Source organism: Prionailurus viverrinus, chromosome B3 (assembly GCF_022837055.1).
Source record: "Prionailurus viverrinus isolate Anna chromosome B3, UM_Priviv_1.0, whole genome shotgun sequence".
In the NCBI taxonomy this organism is placed as follows: Eukaryota; Metazoa; Chordata; class Mammalia; order Carnivora; family Felidae; genus Prionailurus; species Prionailurus viverrinus.
This window is the reverse complement of record NC_062566.1, coordinates 54,130,402-54,153,213: the sequence shown is the minus strand read 5'-3', so window position 1 is coordinate 54,153,213 and position 22,812 is coordinate 54,130,402. Positions and strand designations below refer to the sequence as shown.

General features: G+C 44.0%; 1 protein-coding gene and 1 pseudogene across 1 annotated transcript in view; one reads left to right on the top strand and one right to left on the bottom strand.

The window, feature by feature from the left end:
* Window positions 1–3,309: 3,309 nt before the first annotated feature.
* LOC125167337 (heterogeneous nuclear ribonucleoprotein A3-like) lies at window positions 3,310–4,766 on the bottom strand (annotated as a pseudogene).
* Window positions 4,767–6,044: 1,278 nt separating this feature from the next.
* SORD (sorbitol dehydrogenase) overlaps window positions 6,045–22,812 on the top strand; it is a 34,244-nt gene continuing 17,476 nt past the window's right edge. The window contains exons 1-3 of the mRNA XM_047861340.1: window positions 6,045–6,250; window positions 19,998–20,031; window positions 22,577–22,741. Of these exons, the coding sequence (XP_047717296.1) occupies window positions 6,188–6,250; window positions 19,998–20,031; window positions 22,577–22,741 (262 nt within the window). The 5' untranslated portion in view covers window positions 6,045–6,187. The remainder of the gene's footprint in view (window positions 6,251–19,997; window positions 20,032–22,576; window positions 22,742–22,812) is intronic.

Below are 22,812 nucleotides of genomic sequence, written 5' to 3'. Positions count from 1 at the left end.
CACCAAGCACCTCTCTCCCCTGGATAGTTCTAGACTAAAATTCCTGCTCTCCTTCTTTTCCTAATCTTCCCTGAAATTTGTTAATGGCAGGTATGTTACTAGTTCCTCAGGGAAGCTCATTAATCTTACTCATTGCATATGGATTTTACTAGTTTAACTCTCATTGGTAACCTTATTTCCAAGGTCTGCAAGATATTTCATGTTTTCCTTCCTTCCTTCCTTCCTTCCTTCCTTCCTTCCTTCCTTTCCTTCTTTCTTGTCTCTTTCTTTTGTTTTGTTTTGTTTTTGTTATTCTTTCTTTTGTTGTAAATAACCAGGTTTGAGTAACTGAATAGTTGACCAAATGGAGAAATCGGGAAATCAGAATTTTACAACTGTTCTGACCTTCCGAAAACTAAAGTCCAATGGCACACAGATTTTTCTTGTTAGTATATTGCATTATCTACACCTGAAGTAACCCAGTATTTTTGATAGAATAGATGCTGCCTGGACTAAAGTCTCCCTTTTTCTAAATATGCAATCCTGGAGGATATGCATCCTATGATTTCGTTTTAGAATTCTAAATAGGTTTTCATGGCAGAAATTTATCAACAACTTGTTGTAGTTGTATTCAGGGGAGAGAGTCCCTCAAAGTGTTTGGGAAAGTTAGGCAGAGACCCAGAGAAGCTGTGCCAAGCAGGCCACCAGCAAAGGCAAAGCCAGCACTTTATCCCTATTCACTAAAATGCCTAGAAAAGTCTATTGCTTACCATCATGAATGCTAGTCTCTGTTAGGAAATTATGTAGAAATGTCACACCAAATTGTTTAAATGCCATAATAACCACTTGCTTTTTTACTTTAAAAATGCCAGTTTCTTAAGAATCTTTATCAACTCACTGTTTTATGTTTTCTATAGAGAGCCTTAGTCTTAGAATATATTTCTAGATTTGTCTCCTGCCTTTCCAAATCTCTTTACCTCCAGGCAATAACCTTCAAGACAGTTGCAAAGTGTTATTGCTCATAAGAAAACAAATACCTCTCCAAAGTGTGGTCATTGTGTCATATTTTACTGTCAGACCTCTGCCTTGGTTCTGGTATTCTGTTTACTTAATTTAAAAGTCAGTAAGAGTCTACTTCAAGTGGCTCTCAGCTATTAAACCATTAGGGCTTTCTCCATTGTCAGCTTCACCCACTGGAGAGCCATGTTTGGGAGACTGAAGGAACTCCACAAGCCAAGAAGAGAAAGCTTAGTTTAAAGTTCAGCTTCACGAGTGAAGTCAGGTAACCCTGAGTTAGTCTGTCTCTCCAAGCAAAGCCTGCTTAGAAGCTGTGTGCAGGAAGTGCTGGAGGGACTGGTCAAGTATAGCCTAGCCTTATGGGATAGGTCTCAAAGCAATGAACGTGACTCTACCAGTCCCTTGCAAAAATCCATCCCATTGTTTTGCCACACCTTACCCATCCCCCCCCCCCCCAACCCCTGACACATACTTCCATTTTTATCATTATTGGGGTTCCAGAGATTGGTCTACATTTATCATCAAATCTTTTTTTTTTTTTTTTTTGAGCTCCTACACTGTCCAAAACATTTTACCAGATTCTGTTTTTTTAAATGAGGTCTTGGCAAGTATTCTGGAGGAAAAAACAATTGCTGAGGATGTACAGAAAAAGAACCCTCAGGCACAGTTGGTGGGAATACAAGTTAGTGTAGCCACTGTGGTAAACAGTATGGAAGTTCCTCAAAAATTTTAAAAATAGAATTATCATATGATCCAATAATCCCACTACTGGGTACTTATCCAAAGAAAACAAAAACATTAATTTGAGAAGATATAGGCACCCCTATGTTTATTGCAGCATTATTTACAAAAGCTAAATTAAATTACGGAAGCAACCCAAATGTCCATCAACAGATGAATGAATAAAGAAGTGGCATATATATATATATACACACATATATATATATACACACATATGTATATGTGTGTGTATATATATATATATATATATATATGAAATATATACACACAATGGATATTACTCGGTCATAAAAAAGAAAGAGATCTTGCCATTTGGAACAACATGGATGGGCCTAGAGGGTATAATGCTAAGTGAAAGAAGTCAGTCAAAGACAAATACCATATGATTTCACTCTTATGGTGGACTTTAAGAAAAAAGATTAAAAAAAACCCCACTCTTAAATATAGAGAACAAATCAGTAGTTGCCAGAGGGGAGGTGGGGGAGGGGATGGGTGAAATAGGTGAAGGGGATTAAGAGTACGTTTATTGTGATGAGCACTGAGAAATGTATAGAATCGTTGAATTATTATACTATACACTTGAAACTAATATAACACTGTATGTTATGCTAATTATACTTCAATTAAAAAAAAACCAATGAGATGCACTACACACCTATTAGAACATCTAAAATTTTTTAGAAACTGACTACACCAACTGTTGGTGAGGATTTGGAAAAACTGGGACTCCCAGCTCCAGTTGCACAGCTGCTGGGAATTAAAGTGGTTCAATCACTTTGGAAAACAGTTTAGACGTTCCTCAAATGGCTAATCATAGAGTAACAACGACCTGATAACCTAGAAGAAATGAAAGCATATGTCCGTATCAAAACTTGTACATGAATGTTCATAGGAACCATATTTGTAATCATAAAAAACTAGAAACAACCCAAATGTCCATCAGTATGTAAATGGATAAACACATTGTGGCACATCACCAATAAAAAGGAATGAACTATTGATATATGCAACTTGGATATATCCAACAACTTGGATGAATCTCAAAACAATTGTGATAAGTCTAAAAAGCTTGGGGTGCCTGGGTAGCTCAGTCAGTTGAGTGACTTCAACTCGGGTCATGATCTCATGGTTTGTGAGATGGAGTCCTGTGTTGGGCTTGCTGCTGTCAGCACAGAGCTCGCTTGGGATCCTCTGTGGCCCTGCTGTCTCTACCCCTCCCCCACCTCTCAAAAATAAAGAAACATTAAAAAAAAAAGGCTAAAAAATACCCACTTTTTATACTATTTATATAAAATTCTAGAAAATGCAAACTAATCTGTAGTGAAGAAAGAAGAACAATGGTTGCTTAGGATGCGGAGAGGACTTTTGAGGGGGATACATTATGCTCATTATCTTGAATATGGTGATGGCTTCATGATGTATACATATATCAAAACTTACTGTAGTATGTACTTTAAATATTGGCTATTTACAGTATGTCAATTATACTTCAATAAAGCTATTTAAAAATTTAAAAAAAGTAAGACACTTAATAGATTTTTGTTTTTGAAAAGTTAAAAATTCCTTCATTTTTTATTCCTGGTACCACTACCACAATTTACAGGACAATATACCTGATGTAATGAAAAGAAAAAGAAAAAGCTACAACAGATAAAAGACCTCAGGAATGCACATCTAATTGACACTACATTGCCTTCATCAATAGCTGCACTTTTTGCCAACTGTGGCTATGACAGTCCTGAACAAGAAGGGGTTCCTGTTTAAGCTGCAGGAACTTTTCTGATTATGGAGCATCGTTCCTTCTGTGGCAGATTTTTGCAGTTCCTCTAATGCACTGGGGACGACTGTCTCAAAGTAACCTGTCAGCTTTCCTGACAACACCTTGCTCGCTCTCCTGCTAAGAACTGTAGCCCTTTTCTTCTGAAAATTTTTAGAACCTTCTGCTACCATATCCACCACTTCCACCACCAGATCCATAACCACCACCATAGGGACTGCCCGAGCTTCTTCCACCAAAACTGCCCCCTTTCATGGGTCCTCAGCTTGGTTGCTGTTGTCCACTATAATTTCCAAAATCATTATAGTTCCCACGACCACCATAGTTACCACCTCCAAAATTTCCTCCTTCATTGTAACCATCATATCCTCCACCACCACCACCATACCCACCGCCTTGGTTTCCATATCCTGGTCCACCACCACCATAGCCTCCTCTGCTACTATAACCAGGACCACCACCACAGTTGCCACCATCACCTCCAAATCCATTATATCGACCATCACCTCCTCCATATCTACCTCTGCTGCCACCACCTCCACCGTAGCCTCCTCTTCCACCAAAGTTTCCTCCACTTCCCATAAAGTTGCCAGATCCACCTCCACGACCTCTTTGTGATCCAGCAGACTGCATTTCTTGTTTGGAAAGGGCCTTTTCCACTTCACAATTACGCCCATTAATAGTGATGGTATTTCTGAACAATTTTATCAACTGTATCATGATCATCAAAAGTTACAAAAGCAAATCCTCTCTTTTTTCCACTCTGCCTGTCCTCCATAACTTCTATGGTTTCCATCTTGCCATACTTTTCAAAGCAGTCTCTCAAATTGTATTCTTCTGTATCTTCTTTAATACCACCAATGAAATTTTTCGTCATAGTTAGATGGGCACCAGGCTTTGCAGAATCCTCTCCAGAAACATCTCTCTTTGGTTCCACTACATGTCCATCACCCTTGTGTGGTCAAGCACACATGGCTGCATCCACCTCTTCCACGCAAGAGTAAGTCACAAAACCAAAACCCCTGGAACGTTTTGTTTGGGGGTCTCTCATCACCACACAATCTGTAAGTGTGTCCCATTTTTCAAAACGTTCTCATAAACTATCATTTGTAGTTTCAAAGCTCAAACCACCAATAAACAGTTTTCTCAACTGCTCTGGTTCCTTTGGATCATGCCCCCCGCCCCGCGCGGCAGAGACAGAGTCCAGCTGGGGGCAACCAGGGGGTGGTTTTACCTCCATTTTGAGACCGGTCTCGCCTCTTCCAACTGGAGCTCAACATGGGCTAGACTTTTTTTTTTTTTTTTTTTTAAGAAATAAAGCCTTGCCCTCAGTGACCTTCCAGAGCATTTGGGGAAGGGATGATTACAGGTTGAGGAAGGAAAGTACAGGTTGTGACCCATCTGTGGAGTGTGCAGTGAGTGCCACAGGGTTATCTCCAAGGGCTGTGTGCTGGGGAAAGTCTCCCAGGGGGGATAAAATGATCCAGCAGAATGTCTGGGTGTGGGGAGAAGCTGTAGGGAATGAAATCCTGAACACTACTCTCAAAGGAGGGAAGGGCCTTTACAGACTTAAGCCAGGCCTGAGGGCAGCTCTCCCCTTGGAGTAAACTTTCATTGTTTCTGAGGAAAAAGAAGCCTGAAGGAAGAATGCACGCAGAAGTCCGGTTTCTATTACAAGAAGCAGAGCCAGTTAAGAGAAAAAGGGTTTGCAGATTCCATTTCATAGCTTCTTCACTCTGATGCATGGAGCCCATGAGATGGTATGTCAATTCATTCATTCATTCATTTTTTTTTAATGTTTATTTATTTTTGAGACAATGCGAGAGACAGAGTGCAAGCAGCGGAGGGGCAGAGGAAGTCATAGAATCTGAAGCGGGCTCCAGGCTCTGAGCTGTCAGCCCAGAGCCCGAGGCAGGGCTCAAACTCATGAACCGTAAGATCATGACCTGAGCCGAAGTGGGACGCTTAACCGACTGAGCCATTGGTTCATTCTTACTTGTACCGACTGACGCATTCGTTCATTCTTATTTGTACCGGGCACTTTGCTGGGTGCTGGGGATACAGGGCCCACATGAAGGTTGCATCAGTGTAGTTCCTGTTTCTCAAAGTGTAGACCGTGCCCTATCTGCAGCTTCAAGATTTCCAATGCTAATACAAATACAGACCCCTAGGCCTCACCTCGAGGTAAGACAGGTAAGACGGAGACACACCTTATCAGAATCTCAGTGCTAGCCTTCAGAATCTGCTCCACATTGCAGAACCCCCTTCTTCTGCAGCTCAAGTCTGAGGACATTGGTCTGGTGGCTGACGCCTCTGCAGGTTACTTTCAGGACAGCAATGTTCCCTTGGATATGACGCCGACATAAACAGCAGCGCCTGCAGACGACTGTGGAGGACCGGCTTCGCCTCTCCCCTACCCCCTCCTCTGGCCCCTCCTTAGGCCCCCCTCCCCCAGCGCCCCGGGGTAGCGCCTGAGGGAAGCAGGAAGGCCCCGCCCACCCACGCTAGCCCCGCCCAGGTTGTCAGAGACGAGGAAGCCCCGCCCCGGCCGGCCGTGCGCCTTTTCTGACAACCAGGGCCTCCCAACCCTTACCCCCAACCCTCGCGGGGCTGTCACCAGAATCACCACGCGTCCTGCAGACTGCAGCCTCGACCCGGGAGGGACACAGCGACATGGCGGCGGCCAAGCCCGAGAACCTCTCTCTGGTGGTGCACGGACCCGGAGACCTGCGCCTGGTAAAACGGGAAGGGGAGTGGGAAGCCTAGCCGGACCCTGCCCTGCTGGCCTCCGAACTGGGCCAAGCCGCCGTCCCAGCTCGCCAGTTCCAGCGCTGCGCTGGGCCTGTACCTCTGTGTCCTGGCCGCCCAGATCAGAGCTGGTTACCATGTTGGGGGGAGGGGATGGCTGGTTTGTAAGGTGCTAAGAGGAAGGTTCTTGTCCAGTGCCTCCCGGAACCCAGCCCCGTGGCCGGCACGTGGCCAGAGCCTAGAAAAGTTGCAAACTGATTGAAGCCTTCTCCCTCCTTTGCCAGCTGCAGATTCGCAGTCTAGTCTCTAATCATTGCACTTTTAAAAAGAGGTACCAGGAGGCTGCCTGATGTAGGACATGCTCTGAATTTCTCTGAGCAGACAGTGCAGGGCAGAAAGGAGGGCCACATTTAAAAGATGTGGAACTCATATTTAATCTCTCTTGTCTGGGGCTGATTACACATCCTTTGCAGGATTATTACGATCACAAGAGTACCCAGCACTAACTAGGGACTCAGAAAGTGCCAGTTTCTGTCCCTTTTCCTTCCAGCACAGGTCTCCGTCACCAGGACTCATGGTGTTGCCTGTGCCTGTGCCAGACTTCTGTATCTGAATAGTGTCCATGTCTCTAAAGGTTCTTTCCTCCTTGCCTCCCTTAGTCCCCATTTGGTTCACTTTCCAGCCATTTTCCTCTTTGATCTGGCTCCCATGTTTCTTTAAGAGCGTTAAGGGTATGTCCACCATACTTCTACCTCTGCTCCCTGGCTCATGGGGCCAAAGTTAAGGGAGCTGCAGGATCAGCCCTGTGGTCATGCCAGGGGTCCCTTGACAAACTCCATCTCAGATGGGCCTGGGATGGCAGTGGGTGTGTGGGACGGGTGCCAGCCATCTCTACTGCTCCCTGGCACCTCCTTCCTCAAGAGACTATGCACCACAATCTAGATGGGAGAGACTCAGGAGATTATCCAGATTAACAGTTCTTGACTACTTATGAATCTGTGGTCTCTCTCCTCACAGAATTCAAATAGATTGAGTTTAGCAGCAAGTTCAGAGATTTTATGGACTTCCTTTAAGTCCCTCCATCGACCTTTAGAGGTTTGTGGACCCCAGACCAAGGACTCCTGCCCTGAGTCAATTCTCCTATCTTCTCAGTTGAAGAAAAGTGCGATTCCTGCAGTGCCTGGGTGGCTCAGTTGGTTAAGTGTCCAACTTTGGCTCAGGTCATGATCTCTTGTCCATGAGTAAGAGCCCTTTGTCGGGCTCTTCTGACAGCTCAGAGCTGGGAGCTGCTTTGGATTCTGTGTCTCCTCCTCTCTCTGCCCCTTCCCACTTGTGCTCTCTGAAAAACAAATAAACATTAAAAAAAAAAAAAAAAGACTGTCCCCAGGATGACAGACTTGCCCAGATGAGAGCTCAGAGGTTGACTCCCATTCCAGTGCTCTCTGCACTCACTGTGGAGTCTCACCCAAGGTCTTGAATTAAAATGACACTATTAGTGTTTATTGCTATAACACGGATGAAATTAATAGTAAGACAACGTGAGGGCTTTGCTGGAGGCTGCACGGAGTAAAGACCTCACAGGGAGGGGTCCTTAACCTAGGACCTAGGGGAGAGGTCCCAGAGGAGATGGATGCTACTTGACCTGGTTCTTGAAGGATGAGTAGGAGTCATTCAGGCAAATAAATGCAAGAGCAAGTGCCAAGATATGTGGAGTACAAGATTACAGGTTCTGTTTACCGGCCCTGCAAATAGTGTGATGTACTGACTGGAGGGTGGTAAAGCTGGAGAGGTGGACAGGACCTGATTCTCCGTCTGCTCAGGGCCTGCTTTAAGTCCTGGACCTGATAAGTAGCAGAACTAGAATTGCAACCCCAGGATCTGCTTTGCCTTAACTCTTAAACTCAGCCTGTCCCACTGCTCAGGCTCAGATGACTTCTTTCTGTCACGGCTGTCTAGAACAAAGCCTTGAAGATTGGAGGGAGCGGGAAGCCAACCTTAAAATTGATTTTATAAAAAAAAAATAATTTTTTTAAAAACTTAGGAGTGACTGATGGCTCAGTTGGTTGAGCATCCTACTTTTTTTCTTTAAAATTAAAAAAAAATTTTTTATTTATTTTTGAGAGAGAGAGACAGAGACCAAGTGGGGGAGGGGCAGAGAGAAAGGGGGACAGGATCCCAAGCGGGCTCTACATCTACAGCAGAGAGCCCAATGTGGGGCTTGAACATACGAACCACGAGATCATGACCTGAGCCACCCAGGCGCCCCTCTTTAATTTTTTTTAATGTTTACTTATTTTTGAGAAAGAGATGGCGTGGGTGGGGGAGGGACACAGAGAAAGGGAGACACAAAATCCGAAGCAGGCTCCAGGCTCTGAGCTGTCAGCACAGAGTTTAATATGGGGTTCAAACTCACATGACCATGAGATCATGACCTGAGCTGAAGTCGGACACTTAACCAAGGACACTTAACCAACTGAGCCATTCAGGTGCCCCAGCATCTGACTTTTGATTTCAGCTCAGGTCAGGATCCCAGTGTCCTGGGATGGAGCCCCATGTCTGACTATGTGCTAAGTGTGGAGCCTGCTTGAGATTCTTTCTCTCCCTCTACCCCTCTCCCCTGTTCATGTGCACTCTTTCTCTGTAAAATTTTTTTAAAAAAATCATTTTTAATTAAAAAATTTTTTAATCAACTTTGCCTTAGAATCTACTCTTGATTAGGGATGAGTTGGAGTGGGTATATCCTAAAGGCTCTAGAAAATGCATGATGGGCTAAAGAATGTAGCCTGTGGTTACACTAAAATGGTTCAGGGTGGATTCATGAGGGCCTCAGGTTTGTTTGAGAGTAGGATGTGGTGGGATCATTTACTAGACAAAAGAGTAGAGTAAAATATTGAGGTCAGGTTTGAGTGTAAGATGTCTCTAGGACACAACATCAAGGTGTCTTTGAGAAATTACCTTGGTTTTAGGGATCGGGGGTGCAGGGTTGATTTTTTGGGGGCTGGAAATGTAAGTTCAGGAGTCATTTGCTTCTCTACTGGGCAGTACTTCACCTCCTCCCCACAAGGCATTTGGGAATGGGGAGAGGGTTTGTCACAGTAACTGAGGGGCAGACTTCATAGAGTTAACAGCACTGTCCTGTTGGAGGAGTCAACATGGTGGAGAAGTAGGGGGACCCGAAGTTCCCTCATTCTCAAATATAGCACTGTCCAGCTCAACAAAATATTATTGCCTTGCCCAAAGTAGCACCCTAGTGGGAAATTGTGGCTGGATGAACTTGCCTAGGCTGAGTAGGACATGTAGAGTGAGAAAGCAGCAAATGGAGGACACTACCCTGGAGAGAGCCTCACACTCAGGGGAAAAGGCAGAAAGCTGTCAGCTGAGAAGAGTGACCAGGGATGCCTATGCTGCCTCAGATACCTGCGATGCAACACAGACCTTCCTGGCCCCTCACCACTCCCTCCAGAGAAGGACCCCCTTCCCCTACTTCCATAGACTATCTTTACTCTTCCACCCCCTTCTGTGAGGTGAATAGGTAAGTAGATTGGGACTGGGGATTGGTACTGTTAGTAAACCAGAAAGCAACAAGGAGGAACAGTCCTGGGGCACCTTGGGAGGGAACACCAGTTTTTCTTTCTGTGGGAGAACCAAAATGAAATCCAAGAGTTCCTGGGCAGAGCAGGCTGTGGCCATTTTGTCCGACCAGGCTCAGGGTCCACTGATAGAAAGGGCTGTGCCTCAGGAACTCATGTGAAGGGAGCTGTCTGGGGGGAGGCCAATTTCTAAAATCTGTAGCAGGATTTGGAAGCGTTCTGAAGCAGGAAGCAAGGGCTCGACCCTTCCCAGTGCTGCCATCCCACTTCAGGACAGCCCAGAGACCAGCCAGCAGCCATGGCTGGGCTTCTGTGGGGGAAATTTAACCTGGGCCACTTGAAACTCCTGCCATCTTCCACCTGCTGGGAAGGAAACAGAACACTTAGCCATTTTCCTGCTTATGGAGAAGGCTGGATTCCCTCTTCTTTCTTGATGCTGTGGCCCCAGGGAAGGAAAAATTAAATTCCTTGCCTGTTATGTAGCTAGTGATGACCTCAACCACAGCAAGGGAAAGGCCAAGGCAGCTTCAGTGCTCCCTGACCTGGGGATTCAGGCCTCCATGGTGCCTGGGCTCCAGGCATTTTGTAAGTTGCGTGGTAAATCAGAGAGAGAGAGAGAGAGAGAGAGAGAGAGAGAAAGTATGTGCACCTAAACACACACACACACACACACACACACACACACACACACACAGACACTGACTGGTGGTTTTCATTTATAATGAGAAAAACAAAAATGTGAGGTAACAAAAAAAGACTGACTTTTCCCTCCCTATTTTAAATAGAGAAGGGAGCAAGGGGAGAGGCAGCCAAGCTGATGCATAAAGAGGCAAACAGCCTGTCAGCGAAAAGTGTCAGCTCACTGAGGTCCTCTTAAAAAGGAAACAGTAATAAGGTCACGAGCCAGGTTGAGGCCCAGAGTGGGATTTAGTGCCAGCTCTGCTGTTTATAGTTGTGTGACTCGCCAAATTACTTTCTGCTTCAGTTTCCCATCTGTATAATGGGGATGACAGTAGTTCTCATCTCTGGGGTGTGTGGGGACTAGATGATGTCAGGGAGCAAGAATTCTTGTCTCCTCAAAGGTCCTAGCTGGACTAAGAATCAAATTGACACAAGACAGATTAACAGGAGAAAATAAAATTTAATAGCATGTGTCCAGAGAATCCATACAGACAATGGAAACTCCAAAGACAGTCAGGCAAAATGAGGTATATGTGTCATTCTGAACCAAGGAGAAAGGGGATAGGGGCTTGGGACTTCAAAGGGAATGAATGTAATTCACAGAAAAATGAAAAAGTAAATGTTTGGTAAATAAATGTTTGCCCTGCCCTATAGATAGATAACTCAGATAAAGTTTATCTCTGGTAGTAGATAGCCCTTACTCTGTAAAGACCCTCTAATTTATTTATTTATTTATTTATTTATTTATTTATTTATTTATTTATTTATTTTAATGTTTATTTTTGAGAGACCTCGAGCTGGGGAGGGGCAGAGAGAGGGGGGCAGAGGATGCTCCTCACTGACAGCAGAGAGCCCGATGTGGGGATCTAATCCACGAACCCTGAGATCATGATCTGAGCCAGAGTCTGATGCTCAACAACTGAGCCACCCAGGCACCCAAGAGTCTCCAATTTAGATTGTTCTTTGTAGTTAAGAGAGGGGCAAACGTTTCTCCTGAGCCCACAGGATCTCAATTCCCTTCAGCTCAAAATAATCCCACATATGCGAAAATGGCCCACCTTGGGGCAGGACCATTACAGTGAGATGGTGCTATAAAAGACCCAGCCTTATGGAGCTCGAGTCCTGCATCAGATGCCCTACACATCTCAGCATAAAAAGAGATGAGACCAACACCTACAAATGTACGGACAATCTTTTTTTCTTTTTGTGCTATGTGGACAATTTTTAGCCAAATTATAATACATGTGGGCCCAGGAGATAATCTTATATCCATCTGTATTTACCAGTCAAATTACTTTGTGTCTCTCTGGTCAGTCTTGAGAAATCCAGAAGTTGCTTTGGATTGGGAAATGAATTCTCTTTGAGTTACTAGTTCATGAAGTTGAGATATAAAACAGTCAGATTAGTTTTTTCCACAGAAGCTGTTTTTGGTGGGGGGAAGAGGGAGGCTTTTTTTTTTCTTTTTTTTCTTTTTTAATGCTCTAGGTTTCACTTGAAAGGTAAGGGAAACAAAGAGAGAGCATGTTGAGTGCCTACTATATCCCAGGCATACGCTGGGTGCTTTCATGCATTGCTTCACAAACTATCCCGAATGAAGCACCAATTTTATATTTTTAGCTGTGAACTGACATGCTTGTATTGCTGCATTTTGATGTTGGGGCAATGTCAAATGTTGTAAATATTTGTAAATTCTCCCATCAGTTTCTGTAGGTGTTGCATCAATAATAGACGTAGTACTAGGTCCGTATTGCATCAGGAAAGTCCACTGCGCGTCCACTTTATCTGCCTTACCCCTGACAGCTCTGCCAGATTTCAGGCACCAGCATCTGGCCAGGGAGAATGGAACAACCCAGCCCCCACATCCAGGAAGCTGAACAGTGGGTTTGGGATAGGGGATAGTCAGATTTTTGTTTTACCATGTAGGGGAGGAAAAGTAATTTTCTTCCTATGCTTCTAGGTTATTGGCCGAGACCCCTTGTAATAAAAGACAGATTTTTTTAAATGTATTATTTTTTTAAGTTTATTCATTTTTAGGGCGGACGCGCGCGCGCGCGCGCGCGCGCGCGCACACACACACACACACACACACACACACACACACACACGAGAGTGGGGGAGGGGCAGAGAGGTTAGGCCGGATCCAAAGCAAGCTCTGGGCTGACTGCAGAGCATCTGATGCAGGACTCCAGCTCACGGATCATGACCTGAGCCAAAGTCCGCAAGCCAAGATGCTAACCAACTAAGTCACCCAGGTGCCCCTAAAAGACAGACTAACAAGAGAAAACTAAACAAGTTGTTTTTAAAAAATTTTTTTAAATGATTATTTATTTTTGAGAGAGGCAGAGACAGAATGCGAGGGGGTTAGGGGCAGAGAGAGAGACAAACAGAATCCGAAGCAGGCTCCAGGCTGTCAGCACAGAGCCCGACCAGGGGCTCGAACCCGTGAGCTGTGAGATCATGACCTGAGCCAAAGTCAGACGCTCAACCGACTGAGCCACTCAGGTGCCCCAGTAAACAAATTTTATAACTGTACCTCCTATATGCATGGGAGATATCAGGAAAACTGAATAATTTCCAGAAATGGCCTAAGCCACCATCTTAAATACCATTTCCAGCTAAAGACAAAAGGTCTTCTTAGAGTGAGGGAAACCAGTTATGGGAGGTTTCAGGAAAAAGCACAGTAAACAAGGGTAAGGTTGTTATGCAAATTTAAATCTGTGCCTTCTTCCTAGAAAACTATCTAGAGAGATAGTTATCCTTTTCCTGGAACAGAGAGGGAGACACCCTTACAAATGGAGATTTTCCTTGTCTGCATAAATATCTTACAGAATTTACATAGTTTTCATGGGGCGCCTGGGTGGCTCAGTCGGTTAAGCATCCGACTTCAGCTCAGGTCACGATCTCACGGTCCGGTCCGTGAGTGCAAGCCCCGCCTCGGGCTCTGGGCTGATGGCTCAGAGCCTGGAGCCTGCTTCCCATTCTGTGTCTCCCTCTCTCTCTGCCCCTCCCCCGTTCATGCTCTGTCTCTCTCTGTCTCAAAAATAAATAAACGTTAAAAAAAAAATTAAAAAAAAATTTACATAGTTTTCAGATATTTTCCTATTCAGCTGTTTGTTAAAAATAATCAGCCTAAAATAATTCTTATTCCAAAGAGATAAATTTTGGGATGACATTTTCCTCTGGAGGAAAGAACAAGTTAAAGGGAAAATAGTCATTTTAGAATGATGGGTTGATGTTTAATTATAAAGGGCAGAGGAAATGTACCAGCATGGAGCTTAATTAAACATTAATCAGGCCCAATGAAGATGAGTTTTTGCACTTTGAGGAAATGTGTTATACCCTAGATCAAAAGATTTGATTTGAATCTGTACAAATTTTATTTATTTATTTATTTATTTATTTATTTATTTATTTATGAGGTGGGACAGGAGGAGAGGGAGAGAGAGACTTTTTTTTTTGAGAGAGACTCTTAAACTGACTGCATGCCCAGTGGGGATCCCAATAGGGGGCTCAATCTCACACTGTGAAATTATGAGCCAAAATTGAGAGTCTACTGCTTAACTGACCCCGGCACCCCTGTAATAATTATTTTTAAAGTAAAATAATTCTATGACTGTAATATAACACATTGAAAATATCCCATCCTTGCATATGTACTTTACTGTTAAGATTTGTGGGTAAGGACAAGGGGATTATTTAATGCGGGGGCATCAACACTGGCACCTCCAGTGGTCCTGAGCACAATGTCTTTTTCCCTGGTTATTTTTGCCATCAGCTGACAGACCTAGTATCTATAAGATCACTTTAAAGGGCCCTGATAGGCTTCAAGTATCAGCTGGATTACACTGGGAGTTTACTCTGAGTGGGGAAATGCTGGCTACTTAACCCTTTAACACCTGAGCTAGATTTATCAGTCAGAGGCACTGAAAATAGACTAAAACTCCTTCTGAAAAAGGGAAAATCAGGTAGTAGCAAATAGCCCAAAGAAATACCTCTTCCCTTATTTTAATATTTTAATTAATATTTATTTTAATATTATTAAACAATATTATTTAAATTAAATGATATCATAATTTAATATTAAATATTATTAATATTTTAATATTTATTTTAACAATAAAACAAGACCCAAACCAATAAACAACAGGAAATTAAATCCAGCAAATCTGGCCATCTCTGCCACCCGCTAAGGAAGGACAGTGCCTTTGTCTGCAGGAGGTCCAGAGGCACAAAGCTAACACATTCCCCTACAAGCAGCAGGAGCAGTCAACAATACCACAAATAGGATCAGAACATTTTATGTAATAAGTCCTAGTACTACTAAGAGAGGTAGTAAAAGTAGCCCTATTCTGAAGGGAAAAGCTAGAATTATGGGTATGGGGGGAAATTTACCTTTCAAAATTGCATGACAAAAATTAAGGAGGAGAAATATGTACTCACAGTATTGGCATCCACTTGATCTTTTAGTGTGGCTGTTAAAGCTGGCAGTTTTCTCAATCAGATTGACATTAAGAACACTAATTACTGGAGGAAAAATGTTCAGATTTTGTGAAGTGATATTCAGCTTAATGTTATTTTTTTCAGTGTTTTTTAATTATTTTTGTAATGCTTATTTTTGGAGAGACCATGTGTACAAGAGTTGGGGAGGGGCAGAGAGAGAGGGAGACAGGATCCAAAGCAGGCTCTGCTGCAAGGGTGTGCTGGGAATTGCAGAGGCTTGCTGAGAACATGGTGGCCAGAACATAGAGAGTTTAGGATTTTACAGGGCCACTGGGCACTTTAAATTGATTTGCATTTTATAAAGATTGTTAGCAGAAGAAGACTGGTTGGAGCCCTGAGGGCTTGGGCCGGAGAGTGGCTCCGTGGACTTTGGGAGAGTGTTCAACCCTTCTACTTTGACCCCAAGTTTGCCAGGCCTAATGCAGCTAGAACAAAGTCTTTTTTTTTTTTTTTTTTTTTTTTTTTTAATGTTTATTTTTGAGAGACATAGCGCAAACAGGGGAGGGGCAGAGAAAGAGGGAGATACAGAATTTGAAGCAGGCTCCAGGCCCTGAGCTGGCAGCACAGAGCCGGGCGCAGGGCTCAAACTTGTGAACCGTGAATTCATGACCTGATCTGAGGTTGGCTGCTTAACTGACTGAGCCACCCAGGCGCCCCTAGAACAAAGCCGTTTATGACAAAATGCCTAATTAGGAAATGTTTGGATTTTCCTCCCACGCTCAAAACATGCTCAAGGGAAGAGGAAAATTGAGGAGGGAGGGAAGCCAAAATAAGGTCTTCTGCTCTCTCCTGCTGTGTCTGTGCAGGGCAGCCAGACAACAGGTTGTCTGGGTACAGATGGGGGTGGGAGGCCAATGTGGGCTTTGAGGACCTGGGGTGAGGCCAGCCTCTAAGCCCTCAGTCTAAGGCAGGGAGGTTGGCCAACACCTTCCCACAACTGGTAGAATCAGGCTTAAAACACTAGGCTGGAATCCTATATCACTTTCTCCCAAATTCCAGCCTTTTAAGAAAAGCAGTTCAAGTCTCTTAATACTGATGTGACAAACAAGGGAAATAACAACTCCTCCCCAAAACAAATTTAAGAAGTAACCCTTTTCAGAAGGAAAAGGACAAGGCTGTCCAGAGCTGGTTCAACCATACTGTGAATTAATTATAGAAAAAATAACTTTGATTCTATTTCTTTTGTAATAAGACCTAACTTATTTACTATGAGCCAGGCACTCTATTTTCTGAATATCCTCATTATACAGAGGAGGAAATTGAAGGCACAAAGAGGTTATGTAACTGCCCCGAGGTCATGCAGCTGGTGGAGGGGAGCCTCAGTTTGCACACAGACATGTTGTTCCAGAGTCTGAGTGCTTCACCCCTGCTCCACACAGGTCAGCTGCCGGAGGGAGAAGGCATCTTCCCTTGATTTCTCCTCATGTCGAGGCTGTTTCTGCAACCCAAGCAAGATGTACTGAGGGTATATGAACTCAGATGTGCAGGTGGAAGTAGAAGATAAGGGGCTATGAGGATATATTTGGGAGAGAAATATTTAGGCTAACTTGAGAAAGTATATTTAGGAAATACAAGATAGCATTTAGGATACAAGAGACACCTGGGAGGATTCCATGTTCCCACAGAGTTCTTTTTTTTTTTTTTTTCTATTTTTAAATATTTATTTTTGAGAGAGAGAGAGAGAGACACACACACACAGAGTGTGAGTGTGGGGGGGGGTGTGGAGGGACAGAGAGAGAGAGAGAGAGAGAGAGAGGGGGGCAGGCTCCAGGGTCTGAGCTGTCAGCACAGAGCCCCACATGGGGCTTGAACTCATGAACGGTGAGATCATGACCTGAGCCAAAGGAGGCTGAAGCAACTGAGCCACCCCAGCGCTCCCCCACAGAGTTCTTCATGAAGTACTTCCATGACTTATTCCAGGAGGTGGGAGGAGACCTGGAGGGGATGGAAGGATGTCTGTGATGCATTTCTGACTTGTGAAAAATGCTGGAAAAAAGTTAACTCCTCCTTATCCCTTTGTTTACTGTTACTCCCAGAAAGGTAAGAAATAGTGTTTAGGAAAGCTTGAATATGCATGATAACAAAACTTTGGGGGAATGGAAGGGCGATGAGGATAAAAGGGGAAGTTGAGGGATCTCAGACGGGCTAAGAAATGGGTGAACAAAAGAATATCTTCACCGAAATCTGAGACAGAAAAAGGAGATTAAGTAAACAGAGGACTGTGGCCAGCGTCATACCAAGGAACCACAAACGAAAAGCAAAGTTTTTTCAGTGACCCCGTTGTGATAACTTTCTACAACACGAGCTCTGCAGCCATGCTTAGGATAACATTTACAGACTTAGGGACTGATCTTAACATGGTCTTGTGCTTCTGTGGCATGTCTCCTGCAGAGAGGGGAGTCAGGAGTCAAGCTGAATTGTAAGAGTGGTTAGAGTCAGCAAGAATGAGAATGAAAAAAAAGTTGGTTTGCAAGGAGAGGTATTTAAGTTCTCCACAATGTGTGATCTGCTACCAAGGAAAAACCATGCTGTCAGCACAGCGCCCTCTAGTGTCTCTGAAAGTCACTGCAGCTCTGTGGGGGTGGGACGGCCAAAGTTGGTCAGCTCTGTTAACCTCCAGCATATGTTTACAGTGGTAATCTCTAGTGACTCAGGGCCAACTGTTGGCTTTGAGCTTGATTCTTACCCCTCTCCACCCCTAAATGGGTATTCAGGGCTGGCCTGGTTGGAGGTAAGGATATGAAGAATATGCTGTGGATTTATCTCTTGTTTCTTGAGAAGTTGCCTAACAGTGCCTTTACCGGGGAGGATGGGGTGCTGTTCCATGTTTGAAATAAAGGCCTTACTCCTTAGTTTCAATTAACCTGCAGTTTAAAATCTCACCCAGTATAAGAGAAACAGAACTTTATGTGGTAATCCCTGATGTATAATGTCAGAGATGGGACTTGCAACTCTGAGAGGTTTTGGTGACAGCCAGCTCTCCTGAATTGCCCATTTTTAAATGGACTCCCTCTCCCCACCCTCCTTCCTTCCTTCCTTTCACAGGTAGCCAGTTTAAGTTATCAAGAGATGAAAAACTGCCTTGAGAAGTGTTTTCCCCACATCAAGCTGCTTTGGATATAGTTCCACCAATTTTATCATAGTGCTGCCATGGGCACATCACTGTGAGGATGAACCGAGGTGATGCATGTGCAGCACTTAGCACAGGACCTGGTAGAAAAAAGTTGGTCAATGTTAGCTAATCAGCATTAGCAATTGTCTCTTTGGACTTGGTTCCACTGGGGACAAGGAATTCAAATTAGCATCAAGCTATTTCAACAGAAAGGTTGGTAATCTGAGTTGAGTGAGAACCACAGACCTTCCTTGGTGTCCGTCATGGACAGTGGTTACATAACAAGAACAAACCTCTCTCCCTCCCCTCCATGTTTGAGGCAGTACACTGTACCTGGTGACTGAAGAGATTGAAGGCATGGTCTTTGGCATTGAGGTTATTTTGTTAGCAAAATAGCTCGGGTGTCATTTACTGCTACCCTATTAAAGCATCTGGGGGAGGCTTTCTGAAGGGGGCAAGCTTTGAGCAGTGCCCCTCCCAGACAGAGCACTGTGCATGGGGCCCAGCCCCAACATTGTCATCACCTGTCTGGCTGCTTCTTGCATCACCCTGGAAGGAGAAAAGGCATCTTCTACCCCTGGAGTGCAGTGTGGGATGCAGTGAGGCAGTTGGGGAATCAGGTTTAGTCCTGGTTTATCCACTCTGTGGTGGTATGGCTTTGGCCAAGTTATTTAACTTCCCAGCCTCAGGTTTCTCATCTGCAAACTGTGGGCCATGTGCCATGATGTGTGTGAAGCCAGAATGTTGTCTGGCACATAGTTGTTACAGTGAACATTTTACATTCCTTCCTCTTCTTGGCTGCCTTCAAAGACTTCATAAAATGAACACTTGGATTTAGCCACTCATTGTCCTTCCTTCTTGTCACCAGGAATTTCCTAGCTAGTTAGCAATGGGAAGAAATGTTGGTTAATGTTAATAATAATAATAATAATAATAATAATAATAGCTGTGAATGCCAGAATAGCTCAGATTGGTTTTGTTTTTTGTTTTTTGGTTTTTTTTTTGTTTTTGAGAGAGAGAGAGAGTGCAGATGAGTGAGGCGCAGAGAGGGAGATGGAGAGAGAAGCTAGGCTCACCAGAGGCAGGGCACAAGCTCACCTAATTCAGGGCTCCAACTCACAAACCATGAGACCGTGACCTGAGCCGAAATCAAATGCTCAAGCAACTGAGCCACCCAGATGCCCTAGATTGCTTGTTGAACCTGGAGAGTAGTCAAAATGCAGGTCCTGTGTGTTCCCAAAGGGCATCTGAAAGTCCACATGGGAGGTTTCAGAAGAGAGGACCAAGCAATGGTCCGTGTGCTGATGTAAAGGTATGAGTAGAGATCAAAACCCTCACATAGAATTACCACATACCCTATCCTTTCCCTATAAGAGTTTCCCAGACCAAACAAATCTGTATCTTAAGAATGTGGTTTTTGAGGAGGGCAGGATCTGATAGGAAGACAGCCCAAACATCCTTTCTGCCTAGGGGAGCATATATACTTTTTATTAGTCCGGGGTAAATTGCATCCGTGGGTGGGGTGAGGTCAGCAGTTAGAGTCAGCACTATCTAGTGTGTCCCCTCAGGCATTCACCCGGTAGCAGTGTGGTCTGAACCTGTGTTAATTCTTAGAAGAAGCATTTGAATGAAACTCCACATTAATTAAATAGTTGAGGGGCACCTGGGTGGCTTAGCCAGTTAAGTGTCCAACTCTTGATTTCGGTTCAGGTCTTGATCTCAGGGTCATGAGTTCAAGCCTCATGTTGGGCTCTGCAGTGAGTGTGAAGCCTACTTAAAAAAAAAGTTGAAAATGTTCATAAGGGAAAGTTATTGTGCATACTAAATAGTTTTTGTATTTTATTTCCTTTAGGAGAACTATCCGATCCCTGAACCAGGACCAAATGGTAGGTCCTTGGGACACTTGACTTACTTCTTATTATTTACCCTGGAGACACCTGTGCATTGCTCCCTTACCCCCCTTTTCCTTCTGTTTATTACTTTACCTCCAATTAAAAACTGTGTTTTTGTTAGGCTGTAAACCCAGTCTGTTATTCACAGCATGACTGGATAGGTTCAACTTGACTCCTACATGAAATAAAAACAGTGATAGACCCAGAAGAGTTACCACATCAGACTGCTGACTTGTCCCAGAGTTTTTGACATTAAATGTCTTCAATTTCTGGACGAAAAGGCAGAGTTGTTCCTTGTTTGACCTAACAATAGAGGTAGGTTAGTTACTCTCTCTATATAAGCTGCCGCTTGGGTGGCCAAATCTTGTCCTAACCCTAACCCTTACCCCAGTTTGGAAAATGAGGAAGTCCACAGAACTTAATCTCTTAGTTAGAAAAGAGAGCGTCATTGGAAGAAGACTAGGACTTTCTGTCCAGTGGGGGTGGGAGGAGCTGTATGGAGCAACACCCCACCGTCAAAGCACAGACAGCGGGTGAGTACTCTGGGGCAGGGTTCCTGCCACCTTTGTTCCAGTCTTCCGGCCTCTCACCAGGTGAGCCTGTGAGGCCCAGCTGACATGCACATTTCCTTGAGTGGTGTCTGTACCTGGGGAAGTCATGCCGCCCTGTTGGCGTGGGCAAGATACCTGCTGACAGTTTTTCAATCCCTCTCGTCCCCTGAGTCCCACTTCATAATGTGCAGGACTCTGTGGTGAGGCTGAGAACAAGGGGGAGAGTGTCTATAGATAGCTCATCCCAGCACCCAGCCACTCAGGTCTCCTTTCTGTCCTTGAGTTGGGGATGTGCTTTCCCACCTTTCCCCGGAGCTGTAGCTTCCGTGTCAACATCAGATTGAAGGCAACTTTCCTGGAATCTCAAGAGCTTTGCTACTCAAAGGTCAGCTGCATTGTTGATTTATAGTGATAAGAATATAGACAATAGCTGTTTCTATCAGTGTTTAACACGTAATGTATATTTAGGGCTTAAGTGTTTTCACCAAGATATGGTGTCTCAGAGACATGAAAGAGCACCTCACTGTGTCCTGAAAAGTTAGTATGGATTCTAGAAGCAGCCAAACAAGGGCTGTCTTGGACCCAAAGGACCCTGGTACTGTTTCTCTGATACAACATTCTGCTTTTTCTTTCTCGTCTCTTGCTGCCCTTGATTGGATGGGGAAATAATAAATTTCAGCTAGCGTTTCTAGCAAGTGAAATTTAATCTCTTATTATAAATTGGTAGAGAGGAAACTCTGAGATCATTTTCTCTACCTTTGATCTCAGTATTCACCCTGAGAAGGACAGAGAAGATTCTACAGAACCACACCTGTGGATCACCCGTGATGTGTGGCAAAGGCAGGGTGTGCAACACCTGCATGCATAGCAGAGCTTTAGGTCTCTTTGTCTTTCTAAGGCAGAGCTTTTTCTCAGGGAGATACTTGCAAAGATACTTGCAACGTGCTCACCTTAGTCAGACTGGGCCAGTAATCCTTTCGTGTTTGTTTTGCAGAGGGGCTCAGTAGCATCATTATTTTCAATTTGGAAAACTGACAACAACAATACCAACACATCTCACTTTATTCAAACCTGCGAAGGGGAAATACCAGTTGAAATCTCTGGGTGGTTTAAATTAAATCTGCACTTTTAAACAGAACAACAGGCATGCAGAACACAGCCAGATAGCTCACAAAGTGTTGCCAAGCCTAGATTTTGCCAGCCTTCCTCTCAGGAATTGGTAAGATTCAGGCGTAGCATATTGTCTGGAAACAGCTCTCTCCTAGAAAACAGTTTTTCCCTTACATGGTTGATACATTTCTTCCCATTAATAATATCTTATTTGTGCAGTGGATTAGAGTTCTCCAGAGAAGCAGAACCAAGAAAGAGAGAGGAGAAAGAGAGATTGAGCATATAGATTTGTTTATATATAGGTTTATTATATATGTATGTGGAGAGAGGGCTGGAAGAGATTTATCTTCATTGGCTCATGTGATTGTGAGGACTGGCAAATCTGAAATTTGTAGGGCTGACCAGCATGCTGAAAATTCAGGTCAAAGTTGATGTTTCAGTCTTGGGGAATTCCTTCTTCAGGAAATCTCAATCTTCTCCTAGGGCCCTCAACTGATTGGATGAGGACCGCCCACATTAGGTGGAGTAATCTGCTTTACTTTTTACAATTTACTTATTGAGTCAGTAGACTCCAATGTTAATTACATCTAAAAAATAGCCTCACGGCAACATCTTCTGTTTGACCAAACAGCTGGGCACCACAGCCTTGCTGAGCTGACACATAGCATTAACCCTCAAAAGCAGTTATTTTGCTCTGTGGAAGCTTTTCCTGGATTGTAAGCCTTCATTAGTGTTGCTGTTTAGCTTGTTTCCCTCTGTGGTTGTATCTGGCCTTTGAAATCAAACCCTCTTCCTGTCCAGAGGGGAAGTATGGTGGTGCCTCAGGCTGCAGGGAGGATGGTTCATTCCCTCACTTGTTTTCTCCTTCCTTTTATCAGAAGTGCTGCTGAGGATGCATTCCGTTGGAATCTGCGGCTCAGATGTCCACTACTGGCAGCATGGTCGAATTGGGGATTTTATTGTGAAGAAGCCAATGGTGCTGGGGCATGAAGCTTCAGGAACAGTTGTAAAAGTGGGATCATTGGTAAAGCACCTAAAGCCAGGTCAGCAAAACCCTTCAACTCACTGTTTTATTTATCCCTCAACATAAATAAATATTTGTGTGCACTTTCTT